At 43.2% G+C, this 13633-nt stretch overlaps 1 protein-coding gene across 3 annotated transcripts in view; it reads left to right on the forward strand.

Moving 5' to 3' along the window:
- The window catches only part of MAT2B (methionine adenosyltransferase 2 non-catalytic beta subunit), a 113083-nt gene that overhangs the window by 35318 nt on the left and 64132 nt on the right, over positions 1-13633 (forward strand). For 2 of the 3 annotated variants that reach the window (XM_073620697.1, XM_073620695.1), the window contains exon 2: positions 5291-5485. In XM_073620697.1, the coding sequence (XP_073476798.1) occupies positions 5291-5485 (195 nt within the window). Of the gene's footprint in view, positions 1-4900; positions 4972-5290; positions 5486-13633 lie in introns of all 3 variants that reach the window. The other variant, XM_073620698.1, reaches the window with a different exon arrangement.

Raw genomic sequence — 13633 nt, forward strand, 5'->3', positions numbered from 1 at the left:
CAGAGCAGGTAAGTATAACATGTTTGCTATTTTTAGCAAAAAATAAATAAATGAAACTTTTTTTAAAGCGGTTGTATACCCATTTAATAGCGGGCAATAGTATATCCTACATTACTTTTTTTTTTTTTCCCGCTTCCTTTCCGAGTAATCGTCGTTTTCTCTTTTAAATGACGTCACCTGCACATGCGCCGTTCACCCTAATTTTCTGGCAAGCTTATGCTGCCGGGAAAAATGCTGGGGGTGCGTCATTTCCTACTGTCGGTGTCCCCTTCTCGAGTAAGGCAGCAACAGGATCGACTCTTATTCACTGCACAAGGTTTCTGTAGTAACCAGAAACGAAAACGAGACTTGGATGAGGGGAATAATGCGCATACCTGGGATTATGGCCAGGGAAACATATGGGTGGAAATAAAGCACTGCACAAAAACTGAAGACCATAATTGTGATGAAAGGACAAGCTGGCACGATCACAGATCTCTTTAGAACACTTTTGGAGCATACTATAGCGGCTTTTTATTGAAATCAACTAATTTGAGTAATATATTGCTTAAATGTGGTATTACTGTCAGCGTTTACTACTGCTTTAATTGAACAAGCTGAGGTTAGAGGCTGATTGGTTTCTATGCAGAATGGGAGTCTGATTTTTCCTTTAGTAAATAAACCCGTCTGGCCACTGGTAAGGTATTTCCGATGTTGAGGGGGAGGACCAGCACCACGGATCATAAAGCTTGCCTAGTTACTTTCAATATGGAACCCAGATTCTAGGTTTTAGGGGTCCTAGGGTATTTAAGTGCAGATCCAAGGCAGAATTGGGGCACTTGAGGTGTTGCTAAGTGATCTCCTTATTTTTCTACCCCTTCCACGCCAGGTTGTCCTTTTCTGTTTGCTTTGTGACAGGTTTAATGTTTTTCTCATGATCCAGTAAGCATTTTCTGCTTTATGAAAGTTTAAGCTGTCAGCTGATGTACATAAACACGACTGCAGAGGGTGCTTACAGTGTTCTTTTGGAACCACAATTGTTTTTTAGGCAACAGCATTCGGGTTTCCAGGAAACACTGCAAGTCACAATTTTTTTTATTTTTTTTTGATTTGTGCTTGCATTGTATTGTGGAATATGATGGGAGTGTTTGTTTTGTTGTGCCAAGTTTCGATTTCTGCAAAGTCAAAACTTTGTTAGAAGCTTGCTTCAAGCCTTCCTAAGACTTCTTTTCACACTGAGGCAGTTTTCAGATGTTTTTAGCGCTAGAAATGGTGCCTGAAAACTGCCTCCCATTCTTTGCAATGGGTGCTTTCACACGTGGGCGGTGCGCTTGCAGGACGTTTGGAAAAGTCCTGCAAGCATCATCTTTGCGAAAACGCCCCTGCCCATTGCAATGAATGGGCAGCGTTGCCAAAGTGCCTGAAAAGCACGTCGTAAGCACCGCAACACAGGAGTTTTCAACCCCTTCTAGCGGCCGAAAAGCGGCGCAAAAGCACCGATTAAACAGCGGTAAATCGCCGCTAATACGATCGCCGCTTTACTGCTAACAGCCGGTGCTTTCAGCGTGAAAGAAGCATAATTGAAAAACGGTATTGTGCTTTTCAGGTGTTGTTGATATCTGCCATGAACATGTGTTTAGATACCACTTGCACAGAGTATGTAGAATTGCAAGTAATGAAAGGATTGTGTTGAGTATCAGGGGTAGGTGTGAGTGCGCACAGAAACTCACAGCAGCCCAGAACCACAAGCCATTGAGAATGAAGTGAACAGGATATTTGCATAGCCTTACATAACTTATCTGCTATAGGAAAGCTTATCACCATTGCATAACCTGAGAACAGAGATTATAAGTGACGTCATCGCGGCTCCGGCCAATCACCTAGCTGGAACCTGTGAACCTGGAAGAAAGACTGGGGTAAGATGTTGGCCCTCTCAGCAGTGACAGTGACAGCGTGCCACTGGAAGGCTTTGTTCCAAGTATTTCATAATGTGCTAGTATGTGAGTCAGTGAAAATAAGCCTTAAAAAAATAAATAAAACCCCTTAAGCATAAAAACACAAATTAATGCACATAAAAACACGTACAAAAAAAAGCGCGGGATTGCAGGCCAATGAAGATACATTTTATGTGTGTTATGTGAAAAGGTCCCTAACCCTTTGGCGGTGTCTACGCAAATATGCGCCCCCGGAATCTGGTCCTGTGCTGAGGGTGTGAGCTCCGCCACAGTTACCGTCACTTTACTGAGAAACTCCTGATCACTCCTTGCGATTGGGAATTTTTGAACCACGTGATTGCCGTGACAGTCAATCGCAGCGGTCACAATCTTAAGCCACCTCCCAGCGTCAAAAACTCTTAAAGGGCCAGGAGGTGCCGGCGCCTAGAGGTTAATGTGGATGTATAATAAAGAATGGTCAGAAAGGCAGAGAAGGTTCCACATCACATAACCTGTTGCTGAAAATGTCTTCAGATCTGTTGCTGTTGGCTGCCCAGGAGTAGGCCCCATTCACAACCATATTGGTTAGATACAAAATGTCAACAGGAAGCGCCTATTTTAACTACTTGACCTCAGGAAGGTTTTACCCTTTTTGTGACCAGAACGTTTTTGCTATTCAGCCCAATGCCACTTTAACTGGCAATTGCGTAGTCATGCAACACTGTTGGCAAATTCAATTTTACATCATATATGCACACATGCGCTTGGCGGAGCGCACCGCCGCCTCGGCCTTAGGGAAGGCCGCGGCTTCGGCCTAGCTGCCATCTTGGTACACACGGCGGCTGTTTATCACGTGATCGCTCCGTCAAATGACGGAGCGATCACTTGTAAACAAACCCGCGTCGTGTGGTCACCATTATTTTCCAGCACTGCCTTAACCCTCTTGGGCATGGAGTTCACCAGAGCTTCACAGGTTGCCACTGGAGTCCTCTTCCACTCCTCCATGATGACATCACGGAGCTGGTGGATGTTAGAGAACTTGCGCTCCTCCACCTTCCGTTTGAGGATGCCCCACAGATGCTCAATACGGTTTAGGTCTGGAGACATGCTTGGCCAGTCCATCACCTTTACCCTCAGCTTCTTTAACAAGGCAATGGTTGTTTTGCAGAGGTGTTTGAGGTTGTTCTGTTGGAATACTGCCCTGTGGCCCAGTCTCTGAAGGGAGGGGATTATGTTCTGCTTCAGTATGTCACAGTTCATGTTGACATTCATAGTTCCCTCTATGGACTGTAGCTCTCCAGTGCTGGCAGCACTCATGCAGTCCCAGACCATGACGCTCCCCACCACCATGCTTGACTGTAAGCAAGACACACTTGTCTTTGAACTCCTCGCCTGGTTGCTGGCACAAACGCTTGACACCATCTGAACCAAATAAGTTTATCTTGGTCTCATCAGACCACAGGACATGGTTCCAGTAATCCATGTCCTTAGTCTGCTTGTCTTCAGCAAACTGCGGGCTTTCTTGTGCATCATCTTTAGAAGAGGCTTCCTTCTGGGATGACAGCCATGCAGAACAGTTTGATGCAGTGTGCGGTTTATGGTCTGAGCACTGACAGGCTGAACCCCCACCCCTTCAATCTCTGCAGCAATGCTGACAGCATTCATATGTCTATTTCCCAAAGACAACGTCTGGATATGGCGCTGAGCACATGCACTCAACTTCTTTGGTCGACCATGGCGAGGCCTGTTCTGAGTGCAACCTGTTCTGTTAAACCACTGTATAGTCTTTGCCACCATGCTGCAGCTCAGTTTCACATTCTTGGCAATCTTCTTATAGCCTAGGCCAGTGATGGCGAACCTTGGCACCCTAGATGTTTTGGAACTACATTTCCCATGATGCTCATGCACTCTGCAGTGTAGTTGAGCATCATGGGAAATGTAATTCCAAAACATCTGGGGTGCCAAGGTTCGCCATCACTGGCCTAGGCCATCTTTAGAGCAACAATTTTTTTTTTTTTTTTTGATCCTCCGAGTTCTTTGCCATGAGGTGCCATGTTGAACTTCCGGTGACCAGTATGAGAGAGTGAGAGCGATAACACCAAATTTAACACACCTGCTCCCCATTCACACTTGAGACCTTGTAACACTAACGAGTCACATAACACCGGGGAGGGAAAATGGCTAATTGAGCCCAATTTGGACATTTTCACTTAGGGATGTACTCACTTTTGTTGCCAGCGGTTTAGACATTAATGGATGTGTGAGTTATTTTGAGGGGACAGCAACTTTACACAGTTCTACAAGCTGTACACTCACTACTTTACATTGTAGCAAAGTGTTGTGTCTTCAGTGCTTTCACATGAAAAGATATAATAAAAATATTTACAAAAAATGTGAGGGGGTGTACTCAATTTTATGAGATACTGTGTACCATAGTTTGCAGACGCTATAACCTTTGCGCAAACCAATCAATATATGCTTATTGGGATTTTTTTTTACCAACAATATGTAGCGGAATACATATTGGCCTTAATTTATTGAAGCAATTTAGATTTCAAATAAAACATTTTATAGCAGAAAATTTAAAAAAATTATATTTTTTCAAAATGGTGGTCTTTTTTTTTTTTTCCATGTATATCGCAAAAAAAAACGCAGAGGTGATCAAATACCACCAAAAGAAAAGCTATATTTGTGTGGAAAAAATGATATAAATTTACTTTGGGTACAGTGTTGCATGACCATGCAATTGTCAAAGTAACGCAACAAAACAAACATTTGCCCTTGCAGGGGTTCCCACCATCACCATTACATATAAAAATAAACAACTTTAGCCTCCTGGATTTGTTCTGCTGAACGTGTGAACTGTTGGCAATGTCAGTTGAAAAGATTGAATGCTAGCAAAGGAAGTGTTAATGGTTTTGGTCATTTTTATTATTTATTCAGCTATGTGTAATCTGATTTCCTGCTATTTGGGTGTCTATTTACAGCATAGCAGTAGATCACTGCAAAAATCCTGGTTTATAACCTTGAACACTTCACCACCTGCTGAATACCAATGGTAAATATGACATTTGTATACAGTATTTCACATTAACCTAAATAAATCCTTTTTAATGTAATCTTTTATTCAAAAAAACTACATGTAAAATGTGTTTTAAAATGTTTTTCTTTAAAAAGACCAGAATTGTACAATAAAAAAGGGACACAACCCTTTATGCCATACAGATTAAATTTTATATGGTGGTGTTTTTATTCTAGAATTTGTTTGGATTTAATATTAACGTTCATTATTCAGTGTATGGTGTTCTGTTTTGTTTGGCACACTGTTCATTTCATACTTTCCTGAATCATGGTGTGATTTGTGTTTTGTGTTCTAGGCAAATGTTCTTTTCCCTAATCGAAGGGCACTGATAACTGGAGCAACTGGTCTATTGGGTCGTGCTGTGTACAGAGAATTCAAGGACAACAACTGGCATGTTGTGGGATGTGGATATAGCCGGGCGCGGCCTCGCTTTGAGTATCTTAATTTACTGGATACATCTGCTGTGAAAGAGTTTATCTGCGAATTCAAGGTAAAATGCCATCCTCTTCCTTTTCGCCATCCTCTTCCTTTTCGCCATCCTCTTCCTTTTCGCCATCCTCTTCCTTTTCGCCATCCTCATCCTTTTCGCCATCCTCATCCTTTTCGCCATCCTCATCCTTTTCGCCATCCTCATCCTTTTCGCCATCCTCATCCTTTTCTCCTTCCTTCCTTCCTTTTCTCCTTCCTTCCTTTTCTCCTTCCTTCCTTTTCTCCTTCCTTCCTTTTCTCCTTCCTTCCTTTTCTCCTTCCTTCCTTTTCTCCTTCCTTCCTTTTCTCCTTCCTTCCTTTTCTCCTTCCTTCCTTTTCTCCTTCCTTCCTTTTCTCCTTCCTTCCTTTTCTCCTTCCTTCCTTTTCTCCTTCCTTCCTTTTCTCCTTCCTTCCTTTTCTCCTTCCTTCCTTTTCTCCTTCCTTCCTTTTCTCCTTCCTTCCTTTTCTCCTTCCTTCCTTCCTTCCTCCCCCCATTTATTTTATTTATTTAAAGCATGTTTTTTTAAAACAAGTTTGAAGCATATTTAGAAAAAAGGCAAACATATTATACATAAGTATGTCACCCCTGTGCTATAAACTTTCAGATAATGCAGCAATACAAATGCAGAAATGTAAAAACAGAAAATAAGCATAGCTCACTAGCTGCTATTTGGGAAGAAACCTACAAGTGTGTCTATAGTCCCGCTAGAGAGGGTGAAAGATACTGTATTATGTAACACCTTCCTGCCCGCGCTATAGCCAAATGACGGTTACAGCGCAGGCTTGCTTTGCTGAGAGGGCTTCTATGAATGTCCTCCCTTGAACACGTGTGCCCCCTGCCCTTTGCACTCGGCTGGCGTCCCAACAGTGCCCACCAGTGCTGCCTATCAGAATCAGTGGTGGCCACCAGTGCCACCTCATCAGCACACATCAGTGAAGGACAAAAATTACCTGTTTGCAAAATTGTATAACCGAATATAAATTTTTTTTTTTTTTTTTTTTTTTTTGCTAAATGAAGAAAAAAAAATCCCAGCAGTGATTTATATACCACAAAAAGAAAGCTCTATTTGTGTGAAAAAAAAAAATGATAAAAATTGAATTTGGGTACGGTGTTGCATGACTGCGCAATTATCATTCAAAGTGTGATCGCTCCGAAAGCTGAAAATTGGCCTGGACATGAAGGAGGTGAAAGTGCTCAGTAGGCAAGTGGTTAAAGAGGCAACAGATTAGGGAGTGAACCCTAATGTTCGTAAAGCTTGTGAAAAATGCTTTGTTTTGTATTACCTGTACACCAAACTGAATATAGATGTTTTTAAAAAAAATCTCTTGAACTGGCTAAAAATTACTTGTGTGAATATTTGCCAGAACTTAAGATTTGAATTGGGCCCCCCCAAGCACCTACTGATTCACCTCCAAAAGCAGTGAAATGTAAAAATAACAACAAAAGCAGGTTTTTGACAAGTCCTTTTGTTAAACCAATAGCTCCCGCCGCCATCTCTCCCACTGCCATCTCTCTCCTGGTGCCATCTTCTCCTGGTGCTGTCTTCTCCCACCGCCCTCTCCTGCCGCTTCTGTCTTCTCCCCGAGCTGTCTTGTGCCATCTTCTCCCTCTGCTGTGTTCTTTCTCGCTGCTGGTTACCCGCTATAAAAAAAAGCCGCTCTTCAGTGGCTGTCTTCCTCCGTTGTGTTGTAGTTCACTGTGTGGTATCTCTTATATAGCCATGGGGCGTGGCCATCTGATGACATCACCCAGAGAGAGCCCGCCCCTTGTGACGTCAAATCAACTTTTTGCCGTTCCATGGGTGCACGCAGTTTTAAAGCTTGACCTATTTTGGTATCTACTTATTTGGCTCGGTCTTGTGTTTTTTGTGGTGTTGTGTTTTTTTTTTTTTTTTTTTTTTTTTTTTAAATTTAAAAAAAAAAAAAGTGTGTTCAAGTTGCATTTTTTTTTTTTTTTTTTCAGTACACATTAAAATGGCCATTTTGAAGCCTGAAGTTTACTTTAATACCCCATTTATTACATCACTTTTTTTTTTTTGAACATTTTTCTTGGGTGAATTAGAACACTAAGGTTAAGGTATAACTAAAACAAATACTGTAAGGGCAACTTCAACCTTGTTTTAAAAATCAATATTGAAACTAGCCTAGCACGCTTATCAAATTGGCAGTATAATTGCTATAACTTTCTTCTCTTGTCCATTGAGGGACACTGGAAATATTTCACCTTGCATTATACTGCTGCCTTCAGAAGAATTGGACACTGGTAAAAAAAAATTGTAGGCCAGCCAAGAATAAACCCTGTACGCACCATGGTTCTACTGGGGCTAGCTATTGTGCCCGCTACTTTGGTCTAGGGCAGTGCCCCTTTTTTCTTGGTGAGCGCTTTCAGGCCTGCACTTGTACACAGCATGTGGGTGGATCTGACCACCACGCCCATGTTAAGAATGTGCGGGAACGGCATGGTGACGTTCAGTCTGGAGCCTTCACTATTCTGTAATGCAGTACAGGCTTCCTGGTTGCAGTGGAGAGGATCCATATATGCATGCGTGGCTAATGATGCTTCTTCTGGGCTATTGTTACCACTGGTTGTGGTAACTGCATTGGTATCCCCTGCTGGCTCCCTTACACACTCCCCTGTTTGTTTGTTTGTGGGTTTTTTTTGGGGGGGGGGGGGGGGGGGCGGCTAGACTCTTTCTTCTGGGATCAGGAGGGTCTCCCTGTTTTGAGTACCAACAATCTGCAGGATTTTCTCTTGCTCTGATGCCCCTTTCCCCTCGCTGTTCTCTGGGTTGTATTACTGTGGTTATTTATGCAGTATGGGCTGTGCTTTGACTGGCTGTATACCACGGTGGCACTGAGTGATTTCACTTCCCTCTATGGTGGTCCTATTTGTCCTACCTGCTGTTTCACCAGCTTTGGTCTGTGGGCGGCTGTCCTGTGCAGGCATTGTGAGGTTACCTTGCTCATAGTTGTGTGAATCTTTTTTATCTAGTGCTATTCAGGTTGCCTCTGGTGACATCTTGGACTCGGGTGGATAGTGGTTAGTATTAATCCCCTATCTATCTTGTGGTGGTGCTTTTGGCATGCATACAGACTGTTGTGGTAGTCTTTGGACCGTGAAACAGGCAGGCACAAACTTTTACATTTGTTTTGTTTTTCTGGGTTTCCACCTCCCTGCAGCTGCATTAAACATTCTCTCTTGACTGTCTCTAAGGGGGAAAGTGATAGCCTGTTGCAGCCCTGAGGTAGTGCAGGGTGTCCCGTTTGGTATTTTCATCCATTAACTCCCTAGGCTAGACCCGAGCAGGCTTTGTTTAATGGATCATACATCCTGAGCCTCCATTTTGTGGGCGACTGGTCTTAACGGGCTTTGCCTGACAGTTATGCAAAGTGTGGTTTTATGCCTGCGCTGTTGGGGCTGGATGAGCGATTTCATGGAGATGTCTTCCCAACCAAGTTCCCGTCGGTGTGGTTTGTAACTATCTTATGTGGCTGTACTGGGCTAAGGAACCAGCTTGCTAGCATACCCTTCCAGGTACTTCCTTTCTTGAGCTCCTCTGGAGGGGGGTAGGGGTAGGCATACCTAATTTTTCCAGCTGAGGAAGTTTTTGAGGCTCTGTTACGTCTCATCCCTTTTCGAGGGTGATCTGAGTTGCAGGGTTCTCTAGACCTTGATCTCCTAAGCCACGTCCTGGCCTGGCCCTCATTTCCCCCTCTGTGCTGATCTTCAGATTCCCCAAGCCTCCTACTGGTTCCAGCATAGGGTACCTGTGCCTTACAAAAGTATAATAGGTGTGATGGTGCCACCTGAATGTTGGGCCTCTGTATGTGGCCAGGCTGTGTAAAAGTCTCACATATGATATCACCATTCTCAGGAGGAGTAGCAGAATGTATTTTGGAGTGTAATATTTGCTATGTGTTAGAAATATCTTTTTATAAATGGACTTTTGTGTAAAAAGAAAAAAAAAAAAAATTTTTTTCTTTCCACATTCTGACAATTTTATGGGGGAAAAAAAAAAAATCTTGTTGTGGGGAAAAAAATTACAACTTCAAAAAACTCACCATACCTCTTACCAAATACCTTGGAATGGCTGCTTTCCAAAAAGGGGTCATTTGGTGGGTATTTGTACTTTCCTGGCTTGTTAGTGTCTCAAGAAATAGGCCGTCGATACATCAGGTGTGATCAATTTTCAGTGATTGCCACCATAGCTTGTAGACTCTAGCTTTCGCAAAGACCAAATAATATGTACTTTATTTTTGTTTGTTTTACCAAAGATATGTAGCAGTCTAACTTTTGGCCAAAATTCTATAAAGAAAAATTACTAATTTGCTAAACTTTAGAACTGAAACTAAGAAAAATTGAATTTTTTTTTTTCAAAATTTTCGGTCTTTTTTCATTTATAGCGCAAAAAATAACAAACCCAGTGGGATTAAATACCACCAAAAGAAAGCTCTATTTGTGTGAGGGGGGGAAAAATAGACACCAATTTCATATGGGTAAAGTGTTGCATGACTAGTTCATTCATTCAAAATGTGAGTGCTGAAAGCTGAAAATGATGTCTGGAGGAAATCACCTGGCCAATACCATCCCTACAGTGAAGCATGTGGCAGCATCATGCTGTGGGCATGGTGTGTGGTTTTTTTTTTTTTTTTCCCATAAAGATTTTATACAAGGTAAACATACAAGACACGCTTAAATTTACACTTCATTATCACACAAGGACGTTAAAGAAGGGGGAAAAAAAAAGATGGTACAGATAGCAGGATATAACAAAATTAAATTTGCGTAAGGGCCTCGTCCAGGGATGTCATGGCGATCTTTCCAGTTATTCACGCGTAATAAGCGATTGAGGGCAGAGGATCATGTTTTCATTTTTTCACCCCCTACCCCCCCCCCCCCCCCGCCAACTGTTCGTCACAGCCCTCTTCAAGAGCCTTTATTGGGTATATTGGCGGTATCTATCTGTGGTTGTGAAGTGGGTCCAACAAGCCCATATAATTGGGAATTTGTGTGTTCTATCTTAAGAGATATGGATCAGCTCCTCCATATCCCTTATCATGGCTATTCTCGAACCATTCCCTAATCGTTGGTGTGCCTGTGGAGCGCCAGTGCTTAGGGATACATAACCTTGCTGCGTTTACCATGTGCATGACTAGTGATTTGTTGTAAGTTTTTCTAGGGAGAGAGGTGTGGTGTAAAAGGAATTGGGCCGGGGTATAATCAAGGGAGAATGTAGTAACATGAGTAATGAGGTCATGGACTTGTTTCCAGAAAGGTTGAAGTTTTTCACAGGTCCACCATACGTGCAGCATAGTACCCACCTCCCTCTCACAACGCCAACATGTATCAGGGATGTCGGCAGAGAATTTATGGAGATGGGAGGGGGTCCTATACCACCTAGTGACTATCTTGTAGCCATTTTCCTGAATGGCTACATTCAGTGAGCCCTTATGAGCATATTCATGAATTGTGGTCCAGTCATCATTTGTCAAGTGCATTTGTAGTTCTTTGTTCCATGAGACCTGTGATGGGGCTGGGGAATGGGCTGGATCCTCCAAGAGGAAAGAGTAGATGAGAGAGATCAAATGTCGTTGTGGAGTTTTGTGTTGACTAAGGGTCTCGTCCAGCATGCCTGATGTGCTTGAGTTTCTAAAAAAGTGTCTGATTTGTCTAGAAGTCCAGAACGAGGCAGAAACAGACATCGTCTTAAGTTTATCTAGGGGAATGGGTTTATTATCACAGTAGAACTGAAGGGCCATTCATTGCGCAAAAAAGAAGTAAGCTCCCCAGGGGGGAAGGCAGGATTCCCTCTTAACGTGGTCAGGGGGCCCGGGATAGTAGTGATAGTTGCATTCCGAGATGTCTTTTTAAATGCTAAGAGAGAGGGGTGAATAAGGGGGTGGCCAACTGTGCGGGGATAACCAGGGTAAAAGGTGCAAAGGTCGAGACGAAAATGCTTTTTTCTAAGAAGACCCATGCCTTATCAAAAGCATGGATATTCCAATATGCGATCCTGGTTAGGTGGCATGCAGTATAATATTTATGTAGGTCTGGCAGACCGATTCCTCCTCTGTAAGACGGGAAAATTTGATGCGGGGTGGAGAGTCTTTCCAGAGAAAGGAGGAGCATGCTTTCCGAAAGGTGGAGAAAAAGCTGGTTGGTAAGAGAATCGGGGCCGCTTGAAGCAGGTATAACAGTCGGGGTAGGATAATCATTTTGATCAGGGCTGCTCGACCGAACCACGAAACATTCAAGCTTGCCCATTCTCTGAGGTGTTTTTGGACTTTAAGAAGTGTCGCGTGGTGGTTCAAAGTGTAGAGTTCTGAGATGTTCGTGGGGATCCTAATTCCTAAATAGGTGATTGCTATCTTCTCCCAGTGGAACGGGAATGACTCCCGACAGTGGGAAACTTCTTGGGCTTATAGTGACATTAAGGGCGTGGGATTTTGTGTAGTTAATTTTGAGGTTCGAGATTTTGCCGAATTCAGATAGGTCTTTAAGAAGATTCGGTAGGGAAGTTCTAGGTGATCTCAGGGAGAGCAGGATATCGTCGGCAAAAGCTGAAACTTTAAATTCTTTCTCTTTCACTGTCACTCCCTGGATATCTGGATTTAGTCTAAGCTTATTAAGAAAAGGTTCCAGGGTTAGTATATAGAAGGGAGAGAGCGGGCACCCTTGGCGTGTGCCATTGATGGGGAAGGCGTTCGACAGGTAACCGTTGACTTTCACAACTGCGGAAGGGTTGGAGTATAGGGCCATGATGGATGCGAGCATACAGCTCCCCAGGCCAACAGCTAGGAGAGCCTCCCGCATATAGTCCCAGGCCACCCTGTCTAACGCCTTCTCAGAATCGAGTGAAAGTAGAAAACCTTTTGTTTTAGTTGATTCAAGCCAGTAATGTAAGTTAAGGGTACGGATCGTATTGTCTCTGGCTTCTCGACCAGGAACGAATCCCACCTGATCTGGGGAGATGAGGTCTGGTATGAGGGGGAGTAGTCGATTAGCTAGGACTTTTGCGTAAATTTTAATATCGACATTTAGGAGGGAAATCGGCCTATAATTTGCAACTAGGGATGGAGATGGATCCTTGTCCTCCTTGGGGATTACGGTGATATGCGCTAGAAGCATCCCGTCCGGTCGGGCTTGGGAGTCTGAAAGGCTATTGAGAGTATTCAATAGTCTGGGGAATAGGATTTCCCGGGAAAGATTTGTAATACTGAAGGGTAAAGCCGTCGGGACCCGGACTTTTTCCAATCTTCATTTGTTTAACGGCTGTTTCTAATTCTGTGATAGAAATTTGACTCTCTAAGTCAAGTGCTTGTTGAGGCGTTATGGAGGGAGGGCTGTAAGAGGTAAGGAAATCCTTTAATTAGTTTCAAGCGCGTTTCCGGTGTAGTTTGGGAAATATGGTCGGTTTGTAAGTTTTATAAAGCTTGGAATAGTAACTCTCAAATTCTTTAGCGATGTCCTCATTCTTGACGAGGAGGTCTCCTCTGTTGCGCAAAGAGTAGATCCTCTGGCCAAGAATGTAACGTCTTTTAGTGCGTTTTTATCCAGCTCCTCCAAAAGGGGGGAACGGGATCGTATTAAGTCCTGGAGAGTAGATTGGGCTTGGATCTGTTTGTGGATCGTTTCAAGGGATCTAATCGATTGGAGAAGGGCATTGATGGTGTCTGTGCAGTTTTTTGTATTTCGCTGCTAGGGCCAGGAATTCCCCTGGGATCACACTTATGCGCCTCCCTTTTGTGATTGGAGATATTTCTGGAACTGCATTTTCCTAAAAATATTGGTGAATGCGCGTGCGGATGCGTTCGATAGTAGGGGTATCTTTAAGTAGGGAAGGATTCAGACGCCATATCTTTGTTTTAGCATCGGATTCCGGGAAGGAGAGAGTTACCGTGATCGGATGGTGGTCTGATAAGATATAGGTTCTATGGTGGATTGTTGTAGGTATGGTAGATCTGCCTGGGAGAGGAAGAAGTAGTCTATCCTCAAATATTTTTGATGTGGGGCTGAGTAGAAAGTGTAATCCTTAAACAATGGTGACACAGTGCGCCATGTGTCGTGTAAAGTCAGGTGTTTGAAGGTTTAGTTTAATCTGTCTCAACGCTTTGTATGTTAAGTTGGAGGTCCCCTAGGGGAATCCAACAGGGGATTCAGGTGAATGTT

The sequence above is a fragment of the Aquarana catesbeiana genome, linkage group LG03 (assembly GCF_042186555.1).
Source record: "Aquarana catesbeiana isolate 2022-GZ linkage group LG03, ASM4218655v1, whole genome shotgun sequence".
Lineage (NCBI taxonomy): Eukaryota > Metazoa > Chordata > Amphibia > Anura > Ranidae > Aquarana > Aquarana catesbeiana.